This window comes from Caloenas nicobarica, chromosome 8, assembly GCF_036013445.1.
Source record: "Caloenas nicobarica isolate bCalNic1 chromosome 8, bCalNic1.hap1, whole genome shotgun sequence".
Classification (NCBI taxonomy): Eukaryota; Metazoa; Chordata; class Aves; order Columbiformes; family Columbidae; genus Caloenas; species Caloenas nicobarica.
In genome coordinates this window covers 12,239,284-12,266,660 of record NC_088252.1, presented here as the reverse complement: position 1 = coordinate 12,266,660, position 27,377 = coordinate 12,239,284, and the positions used below count along the sequence as shown (strand labels likewise).

The 27,377-nt window shown below is 40.2% G+C and overlaps 1 protein-coding gene across 5 annotated transcripts; it reads right to left on the bottom strand.

The window, feature by feature from the left end:
- Positions 1 to 321: 321 nt before the first annotated feature.
- On the bottom strand, positions 322 to 24,254 carry MFF (mitochondrial fission factor). 5 transcript variants are annotated; one of them, XM_065640488.1, is made up of 9 exons: positions 24,060 to 24,254; positions 19,420 to 19,637; positions 18,362 to 18,534; positions 17,401 to 17,489; positions 13,373 to 13,447; positions 9,690 to 9,848; positions 4,190 to 4,252; positions 1,471 to 1,555; positions 322 to 1,131 (listed from the first exon to the last, which is right to left on the bottom strand). In XM_065640488.1, exons 2-9 carry the CDS (start codon positions 19,634 to 19,636, stop codon positions 1,000 to 1,002), a joined length of 993 nt encoding a protein of 330 aa, XP_065496560.1. In that variant the 5' UTR covers position 19,637; positions 24,060 to 24,254; the 3' UTR covers positions 322 to 999. The 5 variants fall into 5 exon arrangements, with proteins under 5 accessions (XP_065496560.1, XP_065496563.1, XP_065496564.1 ...); XM_065640491.1 differs by lacking the exon at positions 4,190 to 4,252; XM_065640492.1 differs by lacking the exon at positions 9,690 to 9,848.
- Positions 24,255 to 27,377: the final 3,123 nt, after the last annotated feature.

Sequence of the window (27,377 nt, the reverse complement as noted above, 5' to 3'; positions counted from 1 at the left end):
TCTTCAGCAGCATCCTGTGCAGCTCAGCACTCCCTCAGACAGCAGCCACCAAAAGTGAAGTTGATCTTGGGACTGAACAGGGGATGTTTAACCTGACCCTAGTCTATGGGGGCGGCAGGCTGGCTTCCAATACCCGCGTACTCGCCACATGCCCCGAGAGCAACCCCACAACATGCAGGGGCTGCAGCCTGCAGGGAACTATCACTGAGTTTTCAGTTCATCACTGCTACTTACTTCAAAGATGCATAGTTTAGATGAACCCTCACATTTTCATAAAATAATATTAAACAATGGTCTGAGATTTTTTTTAAAGTTTTATTAAATAGACTACATCAGTATCTTGTACTCCATCATCTTTTGATTACTCACAGACTGACTTGCTTAAAAATGTAGTTTATAGAAAAAAATCTGCAAAATTAAAGCTAAAAAAAACCATATTACACACCTCTGAACAATCTGCATGTTAGCAAAGAATACCTTTTATTATTTGACCTGAACATGTGCTTAAACAAGGAACATACTCATGAAACAGGACACACTCCTTGAACGTGGCACACCTCAAACTACTTGGACTAAAGGAAAACTAGTGCAATCATGTTTAATTGCGTCTAACAACAGAACAATAAAAACTTCTTTTTACTCCTTTGTTTTTAGATTTTTTCCAAACCCATTCCATGGGTTTTCTTACCACCGTAACAAAACATCCAGTGGTTTTTCCTGTAGATCACTGTCCTTACATTGCATGAAGAAAACTTCATATTGGCTGATCCATATTTACACTGAAGCATGCAAAGGAGGATACTGCAAGTATTCGCAATGCAAATCTATTAAATACATTATAACTGAACAACGTGTCCCTTTAACACTGCAATTCTTTATCTGTGGTGGAAGTTTCCAGTGTATGTATTATAAAACAGAATACAATTCAAAAACAGAAACAAAGGATTTTGCAACTTGTTTGTATTTTCAACTATTAAATCTTTGCTCCCAGAGCTGTGTCTAGCGCCGAAACCAAAGCCAGCTATTGAGTAGCCACAAAGCTACAGTAATTGAATACATGACCATTTCCCTTTTAGCACGCTCTTTGTTTTCTTCTTCCAGAAGTTGTAGACGGCGATTAAGTTTGATTATCTAAAAACAAATAAAGGCTTTTAATACTTCATTAAAAGCTGCTGGACTTTCTAGAAGCTTCTGAATAGCCATGCAAAATTACTATCTCAGACAGATGGACTTTAGACATTTGATAACCTGATTTTTTATCTTCAGTCGCTAGTGATCTGATCTTATTGTCCCTAGGAACAGATCTGGAGTGGGACTCTGCAGATCCCCAGAACACGTGAGGGCAGCACCGCAGAGGTACTGAGGGGATCCCTCACCACGTCCGTTACGGGCACCTTTGCAGCCAGACAGAAAACCTGCTCCCCCATTTTACCACTGCAGCTTTATCTTAAACTACTGTGTTTTACATACCTGTCGTCTTAAGGAAGCGGCATCTACAACTGTCATGTCATCTGGTGTTCCCTCAAGTGGAGTATCCATGTTGGAAAGACCGTACCTATCAAGCAAGGGAGATAGCTTAGTGGTCTCATCCATGCAAAGATTAGCAAGTATCATATTTTATCCACATTCTAGTAGATGTATTTTTTGTGGGACAGAGAGAAGAACTTTTTTTTTTTTATTTTCCAGCTTTTACAGAGTTGTCTTTTTTAATAGGTTCCTAACCAAATAAAGCACAAACACATATGAAGTGGGTAAGTGCTCGACTGAATCTGGGTTTACTGCTCTCCACGTTTCAATATTTTTGAAGATTGTCCATGCAGACAGACTTCTTGCCATCACTTGGACTCTCAAAAGACTGCTTCCAGTTATTTAACTGATTAATGAAACCTGAAAATTGCGTGACCTAAAACGCCGAAGTTGCAAGAGACTTGCCAAAGATTAGAAAAAAAATAAAATGAAGGCTTGGAAAGAATTGGGTGTCTTACGCTCAGTACCTACTTAAATATCTCAAGTGGACACCTACTGAGACTAATGATCTCAGTCACATTAATCTTAGTATTTTAGGCAAAGACAGAGAACCCTGCAAATGAAGCGTCTAGCGCAGAGTCACCACTTACTGAACTTTGCATGCATTGAAAAGTTAGTTTCCAGAGCACCTCTCAGTTTTCTTAATGTAGCAATTCAGAGAAAGCATTATTCTAACTCCAGGGCAAGTTAACTAAACACAGCACATTTTTTATGAGTTGGGAAGTGGCAGAAAGTCTACGTAAAGTATCTGTTTTGATCATCCAAATGCTACCTCTTAACCAGATTCTTTTCCAGCAACTAACAGGTAAAAGTAACTCCTGATGCTGCACCTACCACTGCGTTTCTCACTTCTGAACTTAAAGCTGGTTTCCAATGTTAGCTCCCCTTGACTTGCTTTCTCATCAGGACACATGAACATCTTAGGAAAATAATGTCAAGGCTACCCAACTCACAACAAAATACATCTAAAAGAATGCTTAGCATTTAATGACAGTTAATGGACAACTTCAACTAATGTGAATATGAGTAGAATTCCTGGAGCTTGCAGAATGCACTTCAGTGCAGATCCTGCTCCTGCGCTAAATGTTTGTTCATCACTTGCAGCAAATTTTATGGAACATCCCAAGCTCAGGCAAGACTCCCCACCCCCCAACAGAAAACTTTTCAAAAGTTTCTCTGTATCATATTGTTTCTAAATAAGAATTGCTGTTTCTAGATGAGAGTCATATTAGTCCTGACTTAGGTAACAAGGAGATCCTTGAGCAACACTGTATAAAAGATACGAAGTTAATTACGTTTGGTCTGTGGGTTCTTTTTTTTGATTGAAGGGTAAACAGGGAGAGGAAAACCTTCTCCAGGTGAGATCAGGATAAAAATAGCTTTTAGTAAGGGAATAGTCAAATAAGCAATTGTCTGTCAACAGAGTCACAGCTGTTATAAAAACACAGTATGAGACCAACAACAACAGTTTTGGCAACTGCTTTTGTCAGAAAAAGCTTTTCTCATTAAAGCCATTATTAATTTTTCATTCTAAAGGAGACTTCAAACATTCACTTAACTATAATTTATGCTATTTACTACTTGTAGTTCTTTCAGTTTGGGGAACATCAAAAAGACAAACTGTTGTATGTGGGGTTTTTATTATTTTTTATTTCCTCAGTGCTGTGAAGCTCATATTGCTAATCAAAGTTATTTTAAAAATAAACCTGTTAATTATAAAACAATTTGAACATTTCTACTTTAAAAAAAGCCTGAAGCTTTGCACACACAAAAAAATAAAGCAAGTTTTCTTTACTACTACAAGTCCTCTGAAAGCCAAAAAGATTTCTGAGGCGGCTCTTTTTGTAGCCATTTTAAAATTTGTAGTAGATGGTTGGGAAAAGCAGAGAAGCTCATAATTTCAGTGAGATGGGCACATCTCCCTCCCAGGTCACATAAATTTAATATAAAGTCACAGTAAGTTACAGCATATCACTGCTGCTCTACCAACTTCCAAACTATTCCAGGTATTAAATCAAGAGGGTTACCAGCAAGAAATCCCCTGAGATAATCTCTTGCACTATTACAAAACCTGAATTCCTGAGTTAGAGAAGAATCACCTGCATGGCACAAATATAATCTCCATTTCAATGAAAACACACTAGTGGGAAATGGGAACAACAGATGCAGAAGGGAATAATTTTTTTTTCCTTCATCCTGACTATGAGATTACGTGTCAATCTTACATCCAGCTCCACTGAAACAACGTCAATCTGCCAAGACAGTGGCAGTGAAAAGGCATCCAACTCCAACTAACCATCATAGGCATGTTATTGAGAACACCTGGAAAAACAGGGTGATGCAAGGCCAAGTTTTCTAGCAATAAAAATATGAAACTCACTACTAAATAGAAAATACTTGAGGTATACTGCTAACGTAAGAGTCTCCCCTCACACATTCCTTTGAGCCAGAATTCTGCAGCACATTGTACCTATTAGACAAGCGAGGTCTTGGCAGGTGGCTTGGATGGGTAAGGAAAAGGCCTGAAATACCTCAAGAGTTGAGAGGGAGGACAGAAATGAGCATTATGCTTTAAAATAAGGACACTAGAAATAGGGAAATGGAAGTCTGAACTTTAGACTCTCAATTAGTGGATCATGACTAGCAAAAAAATACTCTTTACCTGGTGTTGTCATGATGAGGGTTAGAGGCAGTGGTAGCAGCTGACCCACCACGTAACACTGGCCTACAGCAGGTGTTTGTAGAGAGAGAACGCAGACAGAAACGGGAAACGATAGAGATAAGAGGTAAAACACACAGAACAAAGGAACATCAAAATACTTCTACTTGTATAATGTTTCAACGCAATATCTATTTTGTTGTAAATTGCACTTTCATATTTCTTTTATTCAAATTTAATCAACAGTGAATGTTTATGCAGCTAAAACATGTAGGCAAAGTTTTGATGATACAGCTGTTGGAATAGAGACATACTTCTAAAAGCCTTTTTAATCAGCCTCTCCTCCCTCTAGGGAAAGAGGAGATTTGTCTTTTCTTTACTCATCTATGCTAGATGTAATTCAGAAAACTGGGGCTAGCAGCCTAGGAACTGTGTATTGTCTTAAGAGAGGTAGATCTCTCCAGGAAGAAGTGACTAAAAGCTTCAAGTAGATGGTATGAACATACTTAAAAGTGTTGACCTTTCAATTTCTTTTGCTTTCCTTTCTAGGCAGAAAGAAAGGTAGAGCTTTTTAAGCTGCTGCAACTATATAATACCCATTAACTTTGCAACAGGAAGTTTCTGTGTCCCAATGTGAAGATGTGAATAGCAGCGGTACCTTCTGACGAAGTCAGGACTATGTGTTTTCAGTAACTCTGGTAATGAAGCATCCGTGTTCCACATCCACGATGTGTAACAAACTGTTTAAGAGCTTGAAATCTTTTTTCTGTTTTCCCAATGCTAACAGGAGGTATTTGTACCATGCATTTAACCCATGTATGCTCCAGAATATAAAAATGAAAGTCAATGAGAATTTAGCTATAAAGAACTTTACAGCAGGTACATGCAGGAGGCAGAGGGTTGATGCTGCAGTGACTGGGAGAACATCGTGGCCTGGCCTGAAAACGAGCAAGAACCATGCAAAAATATCACAACTACTAACTTAATTTAAAAGGATCAGGATCTAGGAGCCTTAGGAAACTCTGTTACCTGATACAATACTTACAGGGACTAGGTCCTACTATAATTAGCACCATAAGTGCATATCATGATGTTTTTCTGTCTAGCACATGAGATAAGCCAGCATGATGTGTTTTACAAAGCAAAACTCCTCATTCCCAATACATACGATAAAAGAACATTCTCACCCAAATGTATGAAGTCTTGCAGAAAGTTATCAAAAAAGGTATTCTTATTTTTTAATCAGAGAAATAATTCAGCTAGTCTAAAGTCTTGTCTGACAGATGCTAGAACTAAATATTCTGAGAAAGCACAAGAGATTTAGCAAACAGGAGCTATGGAGCAGACTGCAGAATTTCTGTGCACATATAAATCACACATAATTAATTGGCAGGCAGGTGAACACCCGCTTGTCAGTATGCAGCAGGCATTTCCCACGCCATCTGACCCAGGACAACATTTAAATTTCGTGTAATGAGAAGAATAGGTCTCAGCTGCTCTCTAAACTCTTGGCCACTGTGATGTTTTGTGGCAAACAAAGTTTTATAGCTGTTGTAGAACTAATCAGTACTAACTAATTCACACTACCCTTCCTAAGGAAAGCCACAGGCTTGGAGGTAGCTGAGGGCAACAGCAAGGAACAAACCCAGAGCACGCTGGGATCTGTGCAAATCAGGAACTTAATCTAAACTAAACTAGTCTTCAATTCCACTTCCCAACACAGCCAGGCTGTTAAGAAGCTGCACGTGATTTCTTCCTTTTCTTTGCAGTTCAGGTTTCTTTACAGGTGGACGACAAAGCATTACCTGCCCCTCCCACACCTTTTTACTTGCTTGTATTTATATATCAAGAAAAAAAAAATCATTATATAGATCACAGCAGCCTCATAACTGGGATCACCTTGCCTCAAAATCAGCAGCAAGTTTTTTGGTAAATACAGAATGCACTAGTATAATATAGTCAAGCTATGAAATACACGGCCTTCTTTAAAAAACTGAGTACATTAAAACTTTGAATTTTCTGCCTGCTCCTGTCAATTCCATCCTAAACATTAACACACGATCAGAAGCAGCCATAACTGCAAGGCCATGTATACGTGACGCTTAACTGTTTCACTGCAAATACAGTGGCAGCCTGAAACATGATGGGAATGCATAGAATAGAATTTAATAACAGTGGGAAAAGAGGCAATAAGGCAATGACCAAATGGGCCTGGCCTGTGTTCCCCTGCTTAGAACAGAGTAAGCGATGTCAATACCACAGTAATGATGTAATCAAACCCATGGTCTGGGAGGAGAACAACAAGGTGTGGACAATCCAGGTACCCGGGTCCAACTTCTACCATTTCTGTGCATGTGCCCAGGAGACTGAGACCAGCACGTTCTCCTTGTGCAGAAGAGGTAGCAGCTATGTTCCCCTCTTGCTGTACATTGAAAGAGCTCTGGAAATCTCAGAAAGGCCGTAAGAATGGGCATTACGACTTCAAGGACACATTCTGGATGTGGACTGGGTGAGAAGCTCAGCTTCTGAAGTCCAGAAAGGATTGGTGCGTAGAAGACTCAGTGGCTGGATGAAACTGCTCTCCTCGCTTCTCTCTGCGCTGTAAGCGGTTACTTCAATAAAGCAACAGGCCACTGCTTTTCCCAGGCTCTGTCACATTTGCAGACCAATCTCATTTCTTCTGAACTGTATCACCCCAAAGTCCTGCGTAGCCCTCTTCAATGGTCTTAACTCACATCCTGTTTTAGTTCTACCAGGAAAATATCATTAACTTGCTCAATATAAAAAGTGATCTCATAAGACCTCAAGATAGAATTATGTGGGTGAAGTTTGGCTTTTAAAGAAGGATGGTGGCTTTTTAGAAAGGGCTATTCTAAAGAAAGGAAAGAGTAATAAATTTCCATACTTTTTTCTCCTAAATAAAGAGGTATTGACCCAAGAGATGAATAAGAGTTCAGACAACATACAGATTTCACAATTCTATTCAGATATAAAATTGTCTTTTTTCCCTGCATTTAATACATTACTAAAATCTCCTTAAATGCAGGTTTGATTTTTTTTTTTTGCCTAGAGCATGAAAGATCAGTCTTTAAAAGACACTAGATATTGGCCCTACAGTCATTTGACAGAAATTGAAACAGAAAAATAGTTAGAACTCAAAACCGAAACTGACCTATTGTTCTTGTCCAAGCTGAAGCAAATGCAGGAGTAAAGGCAGTGTGAACAGTGATCATTAAATTGTTGCTCATTTAAATAACCTATTATGTGAACAGTGCAAGCTAAACTAGGCATAATTCATTACCTGCAGCAGTACAATCAGCACCTACCATTAGCAGTCTTAGTCGATTGGAAAACATTTTGTAAAAAAAAAAAAAAAAAGCCATGAAACAATTTAAAAGTATTTCCAGTGAGTAACACATAGTCAGATCTTGTTCATTTTAAAAGATCTCTTCTAGTATTAAGCATAAAATGTTAAAATAGATAAGGTTTTGAGATAGAAAGCACATTACACAGAGCAAAAGAACAGAGTGCAGGTTTGGAGCAATTTAAAATGAACAATATTTTGCAACCATGCAAGTGGATCATCCAAATTTCACATTCCTACACCAGCTGTAGTGTAATGGTGGGTATCTAAACACCCAGCCAGAAGGAACACACTTTCACCTTATTGAAAAGTTCATTATTTTGGCACCTATTTGTTCATAGGTGACTAGAAACAGGTTTCCCATTTCTTCCAGGAAGGTTAGTAAGAACACATCAAAAATTAACCTAAACTAGGAAGAGAAATGCAGCTTTTGAAGTATTCAGGACTGTTGAAATTTTCTGATAACTAAAGTTGAAAGTGTATGTATGGATATGTGTATGTCTCCCACAATCCAGGAAAATAAGGGCAAGAACATGCTTAATGGAAGCCAGAATAAAACCCATTAGCTTCACTGCAGACTGGGGAAAGCGCTGGAATTTCAGTCTATACTTTAACAAGGACTCTTGGCACAGTATCCATAAGTGCTATTGTTAACAGACAGTAGAATTCCTCCATATATGGGAGCTTTAATTTTGTAAAACAAAACAAACCTGTAATTCCATCTAATTTTGAATACAGACAAGGGGAAAAAAAGGTATTGCTGTCCAGCTGTTGAAAGGCATCAAAATTTTAACAGCTACAGCCTGAATCTTCATGGTCAGGGTTAATAATCCAACTCACAGAATTTCAAGGGAAACTATGCAGCTAACTTTTTTTTTTTAAGACCCAGGTTAAGAACATAAAGTCCAGCAAGACTGGAGTTCTATATGATGCACAAATGTTAATATGGGCATTTATATACTGTCAGGTCAGCAAACATGGTGAGCCACAGGAGGTGCCAGTTTGTAAAGTGACCACAAACAAGATATTCACAATAAGATTGGCTTGATAGTCACATTCCCAAAACAACTGGCAAGCAAATTATTTTAACTTCACACTACAAAATATTAAGAGTGCTTCTGGGACATTAGCAACCAGAGGCAGATGGCAAGTGGCACAGAAGCTCCTGGCACAGGCCACGCTGAAGGGCGGCAGCAGGAATGAGCAGTTCCTCCCAGGGTTCCTCCCAAGCATCTCCTGGCAAGCCCGTGGGGTTTTGGGCAGCCCCGCGCTACAGACTAACTGTGCAGTTTTTACCTGAGCCTCTCTGCTGGCATACTATTGAAATGAAGACTGCTTTTGGTAAATTAACCTTGCCATTATTAGTCTTTCTAAATGTTTCTATAGTGTTAAACATGCCATTCTTGCCGTGCTTGGAAGTGTCAAATCAAAACAGTGCAAAGATAGATCAACTGGGCAAAACTTTGCTGAAGAGAATGGAAATACTACAGATGATTGCCATGAGGCTCGTTTTTGCTCATTACCTCTCAAAGTCTCAGCTTATCCATAAAACCAGACAACACTAATCAGAGGAGCAGCGAGCTTCTCACTATACATTGCCTTTCTTGCTCTCAGCATCCAGAAAAGTCGTCACCATCAGTCATGTATCGACCAGAGAGAACTATTCGCAATATAAACTGAATCAGCTTGAAAGTCTTGACATGTTATCAACAGCAGTGTCTACAATGTCTTGCATAATATTCTACCCTGTTCCTGCACATTTGTTTTAATGTTTTATGACAACATCAACCCAATCTTATTGATTTGCACCATTGCTCACCAACAGAAAAGCAGAAGACAAGGCTAATAAATTGCAGGGTCAGGATCAAGTATCAATTGCAAAAAATATTGATGATCTGGGAACAGCAGAATCCTCTGTAGTCACAGACTAACACTTCCTATTTTGATTTTTATTTGGAAGGAAACCAAAATTTTTGAAATGTGAATTTTGGACAATTAAATTTCTTATGAATAGTGAAAGCAAAGGAAAGCAAAAGCAAATAATGTCACCTTATTTTGTAAACAGAAACAGAACTCCACTAAAAAGGAGACAAGAAAAAAAAGCAGCAAAAGCTGGCAGAATCAGTGACAACCAATCACCTGCGGTTTTCATCCAGCACATCCAAGACCTGCTGGTAAGCCCTACGAGTGGAAGACTGGATAAACGACAAAATGCCACGAGCAGAGTAAAGATTAGTTCCGTCTTCAGGTAACATATTGGGAGGACAGACACGGGCCTGTTGCAGTGATGGTGTCACACTGTTCATACGAGCATAGTAAATGAAGAGAGAAATACTATAGTCAGATTTTAAATGAAAAAACCCCTTTTCAGATAGACCCCATTCCAAAATGCTTATTGCTTGGTTTTGGTTTACCCTTTCCCCAGCACTATAAGGAAACACTCCCAAATTCCAGTAGCGTAGGGATTAATAGCTACATTTATATATGTTATTCAAAACGAAACACAACTAATAACAATAGGACGCAGTTCTGATGTTATACAAGTTAGTTTTAGAAAGTTCTTGCCCAGCTAAATCTGTACCTGTTAAGTCAGTATTCAAGTCCTCATTGATGTCAATGAGAAAAGTGTCTTTTAAACACAGAATTAAAAAAAATTGTATGCATAATCACTTTTCAAAACACAAGCCTTTTTCAATAAGGACAATCTCACACAGAACCTCTTTGACAAAAATTTTTCTTCAATCTGTGACTAAAGATCAAGACAGTATTTTGATTTGCACACGAAGTTTAAAGGCAACTACAAGAAATTCCAAAAAAGCAGAGAATTCATATCCCAGCGACAACAAATTACATAATCTGTGTTTTTGACTATGATGCAAAAATAATATTTAAAATACACAGGACTGAAATTCAAACATGACCATTTGGATTATACAAACCTCATCTCTATGAAACAGAAATTAGTTTTGATTTAGATTTGCTCTTGTTTCTTTACATTCAACCGGATTTTATCCACACTGTTTTTCACATGTCAAGATTTTTTTTTTTTTTTTAAATCAGGAAACTTTAGGTAAAGGTGAATTTTTTTTAATAGGAAGTAATTTGTTTTAATTGTAAATATTAACACAAATGCAAAACAAAGTGTGAGTCACTATACCCTTTAAATCCTAGGACAGTTTTTATTCTAATATTAGCATCCATGATTCAACACATTTCATTTTCTTGCCACTTGTGCTCTGTTCCAACAGTTTTTGGAGTTACAATGTCAATCTTCCCACTCTTGGCGTTTTTAAGAAATTAAGCAAAGCATTAGTGGCTGAGTGCTTGGAAGCTGGTTTGATATTTGGATGATTCTAGATGGGTCATAATTCTATGGATAATCTTATTTTGAATGGAGTTACTCTGCAGCTGACTGAGTAGGAAAGAAAATCCAGTTGGAAAGACGGTTTGCAAGCAGGTTCCATGGATCTCACTTCACCCACCCTGTGCTTCAGCAGACAGGCAAGGACGGCACTGGCTGCTGCTCCACTGATACTGCTCGTTAGTTATTACCTACATGGCAAATATTTTTTCATGCTGCTGTCGCATATTTGGATGAGAGGAAGTAAAAAGGAGGAGGAGACATCAAATAAACATCTACTTTGCTTCTTTACAGCTTTTATCATTCCTCAAGATTTGCAGAATAGGTATTTCTTTTATATTTACGACTTCTGCTTTGCAATCGATTGGTAGTGGTCACACACACCCACACATTTTTACTCTTGAATTGCACTGGAAATGCCAATATTCACTAGAAAAATATCAAGAAGCAGAGGCAAGTATGGAAATACTACCACTAAAGTGAATTCATGAAAATTCTACTTCTTTGTGGATTTGCTGGCTTAAGGGAAATGACAGAAGAGCTGAAGGTTTGTCTCACAGTATATTTTATATTAAAAGCAACTTTTCCTGTTCATCACTTCAGAGATTTAAAGAATAGACTGAAAAACATCTTAAAAAAAAGGTAACAAACAGTATTTAGACATATTGCAAACCAGAAGATATTGTTGAATTCCTGTTGTCCAGAATGGCATTACTGTAAATACCATAGTAATGTTATTTGCATACAAAGTCTTTAGTAGATACTGAAAAAACCCCCTATCTAACTAAACCTGCACAAAATTCTCTAGAATAAAGTTACACATGCTGGTAAAATGGAAAATGTGGAAAATAAGGAAAAAATCAAGGCAGACTTCAGAACTAGATAATTCCTAACCCCATGGTCTAGCCCCTGAACTACTTCATAATCCTTGATTTATAGGTGGCTTGTAAGGAAAGGCAGTTACAAGAGATTACTTCACTCATTTTCAGACATCATTGAATTCTTAAAAGAATATTTAGTTTCTTAAATTATTTAATTAAAATATTATTTAAATCTATTTGCTGCTGGCTATGAGCTAAGCTGTACAGCTACATGAAATTGATCAAATTTTCTCCATCAAGGCTATTGCTAATTTTAATAACCCTCTAAAGTGCGTAGTTTGAGAGAGATCTCTCTTCCTTTCTGACTGAAAGTGAGAATAATTCTATGAAGGGCTCAAATGTCAAGAATCAGGAATATGGGGGTGTGGAAGGGAAGAAACCAAATTTTTCTTTTTTCTTTTCAGGATTCAAAATTATTGTCCTGTAAACATGCAGTAGTCCTTTGGACTATGTCAGAGACCATGGAGAAGAAATATTATGAAGCAAATATCTGATATGCAAATCAGCCAGGATGACATAAGAAAAAATTTCTAACATAAGGAAAATTCTCTAACATTTAGTATGACTATTTATCGCTAGACATTGTACATATGTAGACATTGTAGAAGGGGGAATCCCTTCTCTCCTCCATTTGCAGTCTTAGGTCTAGATCTTAGCCCTACGTATAATTTTGTTTCAAATCTCTGATAAGAATTCTTACACACAGCTCCAGCCACATATTTTCGCATTCCTTGGTTACAAACACCAGTTGATTCCAGAGTTTAGAATCAAAACAAACAACATGGAATTACAGAAATTACCATGGAAGAGCACAGTACCATTCTACTATATGCAGAGTTTCTAGCTTAGCAGTAATCTCCCCTAAACCTTCTCAAAACATTTGTGATGTGTACAAAGTGTATTTCAGATATTTCTCTGACTTACAGTTCTAGAAGAATCAAATGAGAGGTAAACAGATTTAACTAATCAAGGTTACTTTAAATTCAATCACACAGACAGTCTATTCTCATTAAAGACGTGCACACCATCACCTTTTCCCCCACGACTTGCACGAAGAACAGAATTTCTCAAACTGTGAAACTGAACTCTCTGGAGAGATGTGTTTTTCTAAGGGAAAAGCTGGAGCAGAAAATAAAAGAAATGCTGTCCCCTTTTCCATCCACTCTTGGTGGTTTGTTGAATTTCAGTGCAGAAGTGGAAACCCTGCACTCGCCATTGGCTGGTGACGGCCAAAAAAAAAAAAGCTTTGTTTCTCCAGCTATTCAAAAACAGCCAAAGAATCAAAAAAACTAAAGCTATTTGGAAATTTAATTTTTCTTTACAAATACGTTCTTAGTTGAAACTGTTCCTTCTCTTTTGCTGCGAGGTACTTTTCCCTATGTTCTTTACACAGGGAAACAACGTGGCAAAGTTTGAGAAACCCTGAAGCAAAATTAGAAATCACACATTCAGTGTAGCAAAGGCTGTTCCAAATTTCATATTCTAAACTACAGATACTTTGTCAGAAAATTAGTATTGCAGAAAGCTATGTAATGAAACACACTCTTGATTTTCATACACCAGGTAACATTTAGGCTTACGTGCAATCCTTATTCGAAAGAGGTGACTGGAACCGTGGCATTTTATTTCTTGGGACAGTATCTGATCTGTACCACCTTGAATAATAATTGTAATGTCTTAAGTAAGCATCCTTTCAAATAGAGAGATTGTAATTTAGAGAGCTGTCATTATTGCTATGCAGACAGATGGTTAGTGTACAGGCAGATGCCTGCTTGTTAGTCTCAGTTTTTCTAAAAGCATTTGAGAATTACTGTCTTTAGTGAAGCCCAACTCCCAAAAACTTCTCAGAACTGTCTCTGCAGGCAACTGGATGACAAGGAGAGAAAAACAACAGAAAAGAAACAACTATTTGTACCACATAGACATCACTGTGACAGGGAGCCCAGCCACCTCTTTTGCTTCAGTCTGACAACCTATTCCGGAATGTTTTATTTTGTCACTTTGTAGGTCAAGCTCTAGAATTTTGTGCAGTACCTCTGAACATTTTGTCCAAGGAGGACAATAGTGTCCCAGATTAAAACTTGAGTACTATAGTCCTGTTGAAAAAACAAAGGTTTTAAAAAGCAGTGCTTCACATGCCTTTTCAATGGGGTCCTCATCACAGCATCCAAGTAGACTATCATGTCTATTAGAAAGTTGAATCAAGGAGGTAATAGAAATAAACATTAAAAAAAAAGGAAAAAAAAAGTAGTTTGTAGGTAGGAATTAAATATTTTAAGTAAAATGTGGACTCTCCTGTTTGAAGATGTGAACCAGAGTCACACAAGCACAGGAAATGAAGAGCTGATCTTTGTCAAGTACCATAGTATTTGTTACTCCAGAAGTAAAATACTTAGACATGATATGAACTTAAAAGGCAAGACAGTTTTGATGAATCAGAAACGTATCATTATACTATTTAGAACAAAGATTACTTCTTTCAGCCAACAACACTGGAAATAAGAACTTTAGGAGCAGCTGGTTTCTTTATGTTTTGGTTTTGTATTTTACCACTGGAAAAAATAATATTTCTACGTGGTAAAGAAATTTAAATGTGATACGAGGTAATAGGCGTACAACTACATTTTCTGTAGTGCAAAGAATACACTTGTAGTAGAATTCATCTACTTAAGTGATCTAATTTATCAACAAGGAAGCTAAACTTAGAAGACGTGCATCAAATTTACCATGAGCCTCCAAAAGGATAGTAGTCTATGAGCTAGGTGATACCCAGAACCATCTGAGGTAGCATCATTTACATAAAGCAGGTTTGTTTGCTTATATTGCCTGTTTTGTGCCATACAGTAACACTTCCACATGGGGAGCTTCTCTAAGTAGCTACCACAGTGAAAGCAAAATGCCACCTTATCAGTTGCATTTGTAGAAATGCTAATTCTGGTTTTATTTACATTAAACTTGCAATTTTTTTTTGCAGTTTACAGTCTGTGTCCTGTGGGCCTATACCATGAAAAGAGCCAAGAGCCTTTTTCACCAAGTACAAAAGAGTTGGCTTTCCTGCATTTGTGTGAGCCATGTAAGTTCCACCTTGAACACAGTGTTTTCATAATCTGGATTCACACAACATTCTCCTGCGAGCTTGCCAGCTACACAGACATATTCTCCACTTGGAGATTGACAAAACATGGATGAGGGAGGAATTCCAGACTCAGCATCACTGAGAATGCTGCAGCATGTTCAAAGTCATTTATTTTTTTGGAACACACTGAGTCAGAAGAAGCAATGACAGAAAAAGAAGCCATTTCTAGGAATCTCAATGATTTTGAAGCAGATGATTTACACATTAGGCAGAGCATAACTTCTGTCACAAGAAAACAGATACTTGAGAGGACAAGAGACAAATGAAGTCCTACTAAAATACATTATCTGCAGGTCAGCAAGCGTGGAAAGCTGTGGTGAAGAAAGCTTCTTGCACATGGGCAGTGAAGAGTGGAGATATAGCAGGCTTGATATCAGCAGCTGTTATTTTTCATACAAACAAAAGAGAAGAGATCCTGGATCAATCTAAAGTTTATATAATTTTCCTAAAGACACTCATAATGGAAACAACTTGGCATTGGAAGTTTGATTCATTTGACAGACATCATGCAGGCACTAGCATGGGCATCAAGAGAGGAAAACTAATCTCCAGATGTGTCATAATCTCCTGGCTTTTGTAAATGATAAACTGAGTCATGCATGCTACCAGTTATATGGTCATTAATCACATGCTTTTTATAATTTGAGGATTCCAGGGGCACATTGTATTGCTAAGCCTCTGAAGGACTGCTAGTAGATTAATAAATGATGATGGCAAATAATATTCAGACCATTATAAAACAGTAATTCTATCTATAGTTACTGAGCAACAACAAAGCACACAGATGAGTTTTACAGATTTAGAATGTTCAGATCCAGAGAAGTCCAAATGTATGTGAAAAACGTGACAGCCAGTGGATACATCCAGTCAGAGCTGACCTTGCCAGTTTCCCAGCTCACTGGCTGGGCAGACGCAGCCCCTGACTTTTGGAAAACTACTAACCTGGGGATCAAGGATAAAGTGATTTCAAGAAGTTGCAAGAATTCATGTACCATCTGTTTTTCCTTTAAGTGAAATACATCAAAGACTGGCAAAGCAGAGCTGGTAACATCAAAGGGGTAAACTTTTTCACAAGCAGCTTCCATCAGATGAAGACCACCTATTCCAGCGTGCATCATGCAAACTATCAGACACGTGAAGGCTATTCCTGCAATGAAATCCCAGTATGCCCAGTCCAACAGGACATAACTGGATGACCGATACCACAGGGAACCTGGACACTTAGTAGGATGCTGGAACATTTGGAGACCGAGCTGATCAGGAGCTTAAGAATGTAAATCTAGTTTTGCCAGCTCAGTGAATATATATGACTGAGCAGACTTGAGCACCGAGACAAGTGCAATCGCTAAGCTTGTACGAACCAAAAGTCTAATTAAGTAAGAAGAGGAAGATACGCAACAATATTTCCATGAAGATCTAGACGAAGAGAAGGAGAATTATAATATGTCTAGAACATGCATCGGCGTACATTTCAACCGATTCTAGACAAATGAACTAACAAGTAGACAGATATGTAGTACATATAGTACCTCCTAGTGCCCCTGCTGTAAACAGAAGAAAACAGTCATTTCTAGGACATAATGTAGTTGATCTATTTTAGACTAAAAATAGGTAGACCCTAAGTAGGTCATGCAGTTATTTCTCTATAGTTACTGAAAATTAAGTTTATGGTGATTTAGCAATAGTGTCATAGAGTCTACACTGGGACAGATGAATACCATCTTCTAGGTCTTAAAGCTATGATCCTTTCAACAAGGGAAGTATTATTTATGGTAGCTATATTAGGAATCTTTTCTACATGAGTTTTAAGCGGTACATTGCAAAAATAGTTATAGCCAGGTGAAAAGATGCTGGCGCTCAGAATAGACTGTGATTAATCAAAGACTATCATATCTAATAAAAATATACAGATCTGTATGTCTTCAGAAAACACCATAAGACTTGCTACCTCAGATGGTATCAACAGATGAAGTTTCCAATTCTAAATGCTACTTGCCATTTTGGTCTCAAAAGATCAAGATATATACCCACAGATTCCAATACATCAAGTACATTGACACCGAAGAAAAATGCACATGAATGAAAACCACTATAATAGCAACAGCAAGAGAACTGGGAATATTTTGATGCACAAAGAACTCCATTTCCTGACACTTTGAGGAAAAATAAATATTATACCACTTCAGAAACCAAAAAAATCTTCTGAAGTAACAATTCGTGATAACTGGTGAAACCAACTGTGAGCCCACAAACACTCCCACCCATCCACTGCAAGAAAATACTTGACAAATGAGTTGCCTCACTAAACAAAAAGTACAGAAGTTAAGAAAAACCACTGGCCTTATAATATTTAAAATTATGTACTTGCCACAATATACAAAATATTAGTTGGAAAAAAAATTAGGAGATAAGGAACAATGAAAATATGTAACAAAGCTGTAATTTTGCCCCGGATACTGTTGCTCTACTCACATGGAATCATTTCGGGCCAGTTGGCCATTCTGTCGAGCGGCATTTTCACTCATGGAACGTTCTCTCTTCAGTCTTCCCACTGAGCGGACCTGCGTAAAAGGCGAGAAAGAGGGAGATAAAAGGCAGGGAATTCCAGGAGACACTTTATAACTTGCATTGGAGAATTTTAAGTTAGATCTGCCCTCAGATACAAAGGCACGTTTTCATGGGTTTCACAGTGATTAGGAGGAAAACAACTGATGACAGGATCTGATGCTGGTTCTTGTAAAACCAAGGTCCAAACTCATTGCAATCCTGTCATTCTCTCTCCATATCATTTGATGCCAAAAGTATGAACAAACAGAACTTTGAATATGTAAGAAAGCAATTTTATGTTTAATATTACTTCCTATCACCAGATATATTTCTACTGTATTTTAAGCGTCCATAGAATATGCAGCTTCATAAATATTTTACAGTTTTTAAGAGGTCAATGATACATCATCCACCTGGATGCCAGTGTTACACCATTCTCTGAAGTCAGTTTTCAAAACTTTAACAAAACTCACTAATTCTATGTGCTGTTATATCAGCTGGCCATGAATTCCAAAGGTTAACTTTACACGTTAGAAGAATCTGAGTTTGTTTTCTGATAACCTGCAAATTAAAAAAATCTTGCAGCTCTCTCTTCAATCAAAAGGATTTTTTGTTAAAAGTATTTTGAGTAGTTCTAAAAATGGCTTTATTTTTGCAAGTACTGGGTAATCTTCCTGGATGTGCAAACCCCTAGCCATATTCCAGTTAAATACAGATCTTCAAAGTCATAATTAGTTTTATTAGCAGTGTAGTAGTTCTATTTCTATATTTTCCCAACTAATGTTAGCATCAAGTAGATCTGCAACACAGTAGAGAAATCATTGGTCTTTTCACTTTCTTTAGTGGACTGTTTCTCAACTAAGGAAAAAGCAAAGTAAGTACTAGCCTCTTCACTTTGAGGTGTCTGCTGTGGAGGTTTTTCTAGGTCCAAAAAATCTAGCGGTCGATCACTAAGAGATATAACACGGGGAGGAGTTTTCAATGCCAGTGGTTTGAATGGAGTAGACTGAAGAAGGTCAAGGTCTGGTGGTCTGGAAAATGGAATGTCTCCACTATCACCTGCAAGAACATCAGTTGTCAATAGAAAGCAAGCTGTTCTGAGGCCTGAGGGCTAATGCTCAAGTTCAAAGACATCACATCAGTTACTTCCCCTGACTATGCCAAATAATTAAGTATGCCTTTCTTTAATAGGGCATGTATGTTAAAAACTTTGGTTAAAGCTCTTATAAAGACCACATTAATTGACAGTTTTTCGAGAAGTTTCTCTGAGAAAAACGACTCCGAGCAATCCTGAGCAACATCAACTGTTACTGCAAGTAGGGCACTTGTAATCTCAAGACATAGTCCTATTAAAGGCATATTTGTTTAGAAATACGGTGACTAGGGATGTGAAGATGTCACTCTTTCAAAGCATAAAATATATGCATGTCATACATTTTGCAAATTGTAAGGCCTTCAGCAGTTCCAGGTCTCTCACTGTAAAGCCCATGACCACAAATACTAAAGAAGTATTAATAGAGTCCACCGAATAGTAGACAGATCCTTAACATAATTAGCATTCTGATTGTAATGAAATACATTTTGCATGGCTAATATATAGTACATCCCCCAAACTTGTTATAGTTAATTAAGAAAAATCAGGTGTAAATCAATATTTTTTTTCTCCAGAAACAGTTTAGTAAGTTGAAAAGTCAGCAATTAAATTTTATCTTCATAATTAGTTCATTAACTGTCTCTACTACAAGCTATAGCAAAACTATTCATGAAACATTTTCAGAGTTTAAGGAACTTCCTAAGTTGAAAAGCAATAACTGTTTGAAAACCAGAAAGCCTTTTACAGGTTTTTCTTTTAAAAATGTATCAATATATATTTTTTCCACCCAGAAATTTGGGGAACTAACTTAAATTTTCACCTATCTTTCTTTTACTGAGATGCAGACGTACCTGCCACTACAATCCGCTCTGGAACCTGCATAGTTACACTGGCATTTGGAAATCCTTCTTGGATGCCCTTCTCATGGTCAGTATTTTGAGGAGCTACTTTGAGTTTTTCTGGGACCCTCATGCGCTGACTGATTCCTTCCGTGTATTCCATTTCATACTGAAGACGATTCATTTCTGCCATCTCGGCAGCTGGAGATGGGAACGCAGCCCCACTCATTCTGGGAAGAGAAAAACCAAAAGCTGTAATAGCAATATAGGAAACCAGCAGAAAGTGCATAAAGGGAACTCTCTGTTCTGATTACTAGGCAAGTGGTAGATGATCCTAACTGAACAGACTTATTTAGAGAAACAAATTATACAACATAATTCATAGGAAGTGTAGTCACAAGGAGCTGAGATTTGAAGGCAATGACAGAAGAACCAAGTGATGCTGCAGGTAATGCTTAAAGCTGCACTGAGGGTCTTCAAATTGAGCTGTGACCAAAAACTGTAGAAATCCTGCACGCAACATACTATTCACATGCTGGTTGGCAGAAAAATAATAAAAAAAAAAACAAACCAAAAAGAATCTGTAGGAAAGCTATTCAGGACTGATAAGAAACCAGAAATATTGATCTGTATTTACACAGATCCAGTGAACCAGTATTGGAGAAAAATGGATGAAGTCTTACAGAACTGCATGTTGATGTCAGGGAACAAAAGAAAAGGCTCAGCTTGGGCAGCAGCCTTCTGCTTGCTGTCAGTCACCCAGATCTCACTCCATCTTACATGGACAAAGTTCCCTATCAAAGGCCTGTCAAATCAGCTTGAAAACCTCACATATTCATCACCTGTTCCCATCACAAGCAATTCTGTAAACTTCTCACTTCCGAATCTTTCTGTAAATGAAAATCTTACTTTTGCAGAACAGATACAAGATGGGCAGAGAGAGAACAAGACTTTATTTAAACTTAAAAGGCTTTGCCAATACTTCATATACACATTTTCCTAAAAAAGGGGGGGAATTTCATGCGAAGCAGTGGGCAAATTTCCCAGAAACTGGGCTGTGAGAAACTTATTAATGTGGCAATTGCTGGGAGCCATATCAAAGACGAAGATAACTGGGTTTTTTAGAGGTTAGATTTAAGGTTGAGAGAAAACGAAATCCTAGAGCTGCACTTGGAGGTGGGCTGGAAAGGGAACATCTACGGCTGTTCGAAGTAGTGGCTAGTGGACCTTGTTGAGGGCTCAGACTGAGGTTATGGTCAGGGGCTCGGTTAAGAGAGGGACACCCCAGAGCTGCAGCCCGAGCAGGGCTGGAAAGGGGCTCCCAGAGGAACCTACGAGCTGCAGTGAATTAGCAGTTGTGAGAAACTTCTTACCCAGGCAATGGCTGAGGGGCCCTGCCAACAGCTCACACTGAGATAACCATTATTTTTAGGGTTGGGATTGAGATAAATATGTATTTCTATACATATATGTACACATGCACAATATGTAAGTATAGTTATCCTGGCAAATTTGCCTATGGGAAGCATGGCTTACTCTAGCAAGAAATCTTATAGTGGTATTGGTTGAAGTAGTTCCCTATGTGAAGTAATCTACTCTGGCAAAAAGGCAGGTTTTGCCGCCATAATTGCAACTACATTCTTTTACTTTTTTTGGCAGCAAAGCTGTATCTGTTGCTCTGTGTGTGCTTTCATAAGCTGAACGTGCAGAACTTTGCGAACGAAATGCCTCAATGCAGACCATCTACGCAGCAGGTGAGATGGACCACAAGCCATTCTTCCCACTGTCACGCAGAAGCAATACTTCCCATATTTATCAATAAAAACTCAATCTAATAGTAACCTTCAGACAGCAGAAGGAAGAACACAGAAGGATCTTGATTGTGTAACACTATATTACAGGCACACATTTAGCATATTTAAGATGCGATCCACTTGGCAATCCATCCAGGGATCCTCAGTGTTATTTCCAGGACTTCCTGTCACCACAGATCAAATAGAAGAATCTCATTCATCTCAAAGTCTCACTGCAGCACAGGAGGACTGCGAGCCAGGAAGAAGGCAAGAAGGTCACTGTTCTATGTAAACTTAAAAAAATAGTTTAAAAGGAAATACCTGAAGTCATGCAGATTTAATCTATCTGTATTAGTTCTTACTGTTTGTATGTATCAAGTGAAAGGAACTGGAACAACCTATTTAATTAGAAATAAACACTTTATAGGACTTCAAGAGGTGCTTAAACAGTTCTGTCACTTCAAAATTCTTAAGATTTCACTCCAAGTTTTTTTTGTCCCTGCCCTTTGGTCTTGCAAGCCGGATTTGTCCCTCTAGCAAGACATCAGCCAGATCAGCCAGTGACATGACCAAAGTACAGTCTTCCGACACTTCCACATTCAAAAAGGTGCTTTTCATTTCGAAACATGGTCTGTGATGAGTAAAGCACTTACAGATCAATAGGAGTAGAAATCATAATGTCGATAAAGAGACCAAATTTTAAGAACCTCAAGTACCCAGAATATCTACTGGCAGCAGCTTAAAGAATAGTTATTACTCATAAGACTTGAGAAAAAGCGTTTCACTGCTTATTCACCTTCTCATTTTGCAATACCTGTACAGTTCTAATTTTTGCTATCAAGTATCACCACACTGCAGCAGCATTTACACCACAGCATCCCTAAAGTTTGGCATTGCTTTTGTACTCGAGTCTGCATGACAACTGCTTTCCAGCCATACAGTAAAACACACACACAAAAGGACAGCATTAGAACAGTCACTTTATGAACTATTTATATAGTAAGTATCACTGTGTGTGTTTAGCTGTACTTGACAAGGACCTATAGATCCAATACCTCAATGTATTCCTACTTTTGCCTACTTCTCATCTACTTTGTGTCACTGAGAACTGTATTTTCTGTCAGTTATTTCAATTTTTACCCCTTTTTACAAGAGAACAGCAAAACAAGAAACAGCAAGATTTCAGCAACAGAAAACTTAAAAATATTTAAATGAAGCTTGTTAACAACCCCTCAACTATTTAAAGAGAACAGAATTCAAAGTTGTTTTCTGTAATGTTCTTGCTACACAAAGCATTTTACAGAGGACATTAATAATAAATCAGAGAGAAGGAAGATTTTAAAATTGATATTTACAGAACTAAGTAGCTCTAAAGAGGCATGAGAATAGAAGTCTGAGAATGATGAGGCAGTAAAAATACAATCACAAACACAGGATAAATAAAGGAGAGAGAGCAGCTGAAGCACAAATGAGCATCAGTGGCATTTAACGAAAAAGAGGAAGGAAGGAGAAAATCCAGAGGATAAGGGAAGAGAGAGAGAGATAACTTATATAAGTTGAATTATATGTGTTCAGAAAGACAGTGATTTCTCCTTTCCCTGTCTCCTAAACCAGAACAGTAACAGAGGAGACAGGGATGAAGCAATGCACGTGAATCTGAGGGATGACTTTTTGTCAGGGTTCTGGCAATATTCAGATATTGGCCATATCTGTGCTGCAACCGGTAATGTCATGCACAGCGTGATGTCTGAGTTACTGAGATGTATGAGGATAAGTACAGGTAACAGCACAGCTGTGCCGGCACTGGGATCAGAGCCGGTGTCACAGCCCTCACCAAACCCACTGTCACTTCTCCAGCTACAGTGCTGCTTGGTCCCGATGCGGCTGCTTTACAGCCTGTTCAAGTGCACACCAGCTACAAACCGCTCCTTTGGCAAGTGCCTGGATATCCCTTGGCAAGTAAAAGGGGTAGAGGAGGACTTAAAGCAGAGATAAGCAAATGTATTATAAGATCCAAAGGACCCTAAAACCGTCAGAACATATATCACAGAGGCATTCAGGATCAGACACTACGAAATGACAAAGCGCTAAGGGAACAATCGGAGATAAAGGAGAGCTAGGTGTAGGCTAAATGCTGAAAGCTGTTCTGAATAGTGCAGCTACACGTGTTGAACTTTTAAAATACCTTGCCTGCTCTCCTTGGCACAAGGATGATGTGAACAAAAAAAATATTATACATCGACAAGGCTATGGCACCACAAAATCCTAAAGGCTGCATTCTTTCAAGTTTGTTTGGCTCCAGTGGGAGGTTTTAACGGAAAATATTTTTTTTAATAGAAAAAAAACTAGAACCGTTAGGATGAAACAGCCAAATACTCTTGTGACAGCATGAAGAGCATTTCCAACAGCGCCCTCAGGTGCAAGGCGACGGGCTGGGCGCGCTCCGCACCGCTCGGGGTCCCCGGCACCCCCGCCCGCCCGCGCGGCCCGGAGAGCCCGCGGCGCCGGTCGCGCTGCTCAAGCGTTTCCAGCCGGGAACACGGAGCCGGGGGGCCCGGGAGCGCCGGGCGTGCGAGCCCGGGCAGCCGCAGGGGTCGGGCAGCGACACCCGGCACCGGAGGGACGGCGCAGCCACTGACAGGGCGACGGGCAGAGGCGCCCGGGCGGCCGCAGGGGTGCCCGGGGTGTGTGCGGGGGGAAGGCCGCGGCGGGGGGAGCGGGGCGGAGAGACGCGGCCGGGGGAGCGATCCGGCTGAGGGGGCGGACGGCGGGCGGGCTCGCTCCCCGCTGCCAGGGGCGCCCCGTGATCAGGCTAAACCCCGCGGGACATGCCGCCAGGCCCCGGCGGCCCGTACTCACCCAGAGCGGCGGGAAGGCGCCCGGCGAGCCCCCGCGCTGCCCTGCCCGCCCCGCTGCTGCCGCGCTCCGGCCCCTCGCGCTGCCTCCCGCGGGCAGGGCCGGTCAGGCAGCGCGGCGCGCTCGCAGCCCACTCCTCAGGTGAGACGCAAACACCGGCCGGCTTGTCCCCATCGGGCTCCCGTAACGCCTGCCGAGCCGGCGACCGCGCGTCACGTGACCGAAAGAGGGCGGAAGAGGCTCTCGCTGGTGCCTCGCGTGCGAAACAGCCGGAGGGCATCCATTTTTAGTGAGGGAAGGCCGGCGCCGCGCAGGCGCGCTGCGGGTACTGCAGGCCGCGGCGTAAGGTCAGGTAGCGGGGCCGGGCGTGGGGCTGCCCTGCAGGCCGGGGCAGCCGGCAGCCGGCGCGGGGTTCGCGGACAGGCGCTGTTTAACTGGTCCCCGAGGCTCCTCGTCGCCTTGTTCCGCTCTGCGTGAGGGACGAGCCGCCGCGGGAGCCGCCCCGGAGCTGGGGCCTGGTGCCCCACGGCTCCGCGGTTCAGCCTCGCAGTAACTGGTGGTGCCCAAAGGGAGGAGATTTTGGGCAGAGCCGGGACCCTCGACCCCAGCGGCCGGCCCGCTCCTGCCCACGCTCGGCCCTGCTGAAACCACTTCTCAAAACCTGCCCGTGTCCTAAGTGTTGCCTGTCAAGAAGCAGAGCTTTGTGTGGGGCACTCGCTCTCTGCTTATGTCTTTGTGCTGGGGTGGATTAACATGCTGTTGTAATATGGAAACACGAGGATCTAATACGTGTTAAGTGGGTGGAAAGTCTGGAACTAGGGATACCGCTCTCCTGTGCGAGGGGAAAGGGCCAGGCCCTTCAGGGCACGCTTCTGAAAGGCAGTAGTTGCCTACCTAGCACTCAGAAGCAACTGCACACTTTAAAAAACCCAGGTGCAAGTGAAGCTTCACGTCCTACCGGCTGGTAAACTTCACAAAGGCTGTCCTGGTGAACGGTGTCTTTTCTACGTCAGCCACCACCCCATTAGCATTACATCAAATTGGTCAGCAATGCGGTTGACAGAGCCATCCATTTCCTTTCCTGCTTAAAACCAGCTTGCATGTCAGTTCTGACCAGCAGAGCACCATCTCCTCACCGCCACGGGCCCCTTTAGGTGACCCCTCCCGAAACCGGCTCTCGCTCACAGCCGGGGCTGCCTATGAGGAGCTGTTTCCTTGTTGTGTGGGTATCTCAATTTCCCAGTTCCATACACTAAAATAAAATGAAAACTGCTAATACTTCTAGCAGTTAATTTTTTAAAGAGAGCTCAGATTTTGATTTATGGTCACAATAATGTTTTGGAGGTCAGAGCGAGCAGGCGTGCCAGAAGTATTGAAGCATATATGGATCCAACCCCTTGCTAGTTCAGCTTTTCAGAAATGCCAACAGTGCTGTTTTGCAGAGGCAAGTGGTCTGAAATATGATCTCTTACTAAATAAAAATTGTATTATGTAACACTGAGATTAGACATTATTTGCCTTTAGATACATGATCTTACATTTGGCCTCCTTAAAACACAAATTGTTGGCCTGAGCACATCTTCCCAGGCAGTCTCCATCACTTAGGAGAATCCTCAGTTCTACACCTTCTCCAGGCTTGAAGATTTCTAAAATATCAAAAGGGGTTTAGTCTTTTTAAAAAAAAATCTATAAATATTGTAAAAGCTGGTTCTTGAAGCATACTACAGATATGGTCCTTCTCCTGATATTCTCCATGTATAACTTTGTGTTGAGATCAGTTATGCAACTATTTTTATTCCATTGAATATATGATTGTTGTTCATAAACTGAGTGGTCACACAATAAAAGTGGCTACAGAATAGTCACTTGGGTTCTTCTAATCCAGAGGAAATTCTCCAGAAGAGCCCTGGCAATGATAATAGCGTAGAATCACGTTATGAATTACCACTAGTAGATCATGACTTCGTCACTCTGTCTAGGCCCCACATATTCTGTCGAATCTCAAAAAGAATTACACTAGGGTGTTCTCTAGCTGTACTCTCATCCCCTTCAGGAGGATCTATTTTTTTTTTTTTTTTTTTTTTTTTTTTGGTTGTGTAGAAGTCCTAGCACAAATAATTTGACAGTTTTCACATCTCTGCAGACATCCTCGATTTTCTTGTTTGGTGATTTAAAAGGCCATCTTTGAGAATGTTGTGTACAACACTTCCATCAGTTTGATTTTCAGATACGTCTTCCTTATTTTCACATCAAAATCTTGGTAATAATTTTAGGTGTGTCCTTTTCCTTCTGCTGCACACAATCTGCTTGTCTATCTGCATGCACTTACAGAATACCTCTGGTACTGTCTTCTGAGGAAAATACAAGTCCTACTCTTCTCTGGTTTTTACAGGTTTTAGCTTCCATGGTGGCCAGTCCTTTCCGTTCTTGAACCTGGACTTACAGTGGTTCCCCAGGCAAGCTGTTTTTGTCAGCAAGCTGCAGGAGCGGCTTCCTTCCAGGGAGGAAGATGACCCCAGCCTAGGCAGCGCAATGATGTCCAACAAGGACACAGTCCCACCGTCCTGCAGACAGCAACATGGAGCTGGGCTGGTGACAATAAAAGGTTCTGCTGACTGTCTAGCAACCATCAGGCAAACGCAGGGTGAAAGGTTCCAGGTCAAAGGCAAGTGAAGAAGTTGGGAGCAGCAGGGGAGCAGGCTGGCCTCAGGCCCTACCTACAGCAGAGCTCAGGCAAGGCCTGGGATGGAGCTTGGAAGTCCTGCCTGGACCTGTGTGCTGAAGCTGCCAGCTGGGCAGGGCGCTTGGGGGCTGCTGTTGCACCCGCGGCCCCATCAGCTGACTTTCATCTTCCTACTTTTTCCTCAGTGTGATCACAACCCTTTCTCTCGTACTATTTCTGTCAACAGCAACTTGCCACACACTCATGCTTCATGCGTATGAATCCAGCAGAAAATATGAACGAAGGCAGTAGAAGAGAAGAACATGGCTGAGTTGTTCCAGATCAAAACCACTATCTGTCACCAGCCCGTTGCAGTATCCAATGTAGAAATATGTCAGGGAAGAAAGACGGCATGCCAACATCAGCTGGGGTATCGAGACTGAAGTGCTGGACTTCTACTGTAGCAGAGAATGAGCATCTTGCTGAGGGCAAACTCCACCTACTGGCTTTTAGTTAGATGACACTTTTTTTTTTTTTATAGCATTATGCATAGGTAGTGGAAAAGATCATTAGCACTGGGAAGAACAGAAAAACAGTGAAATGGGTCTTTTATTTAGTCAAAATATTTTTATTTGGCTGTATTTAGCAGAAGGTTTGCT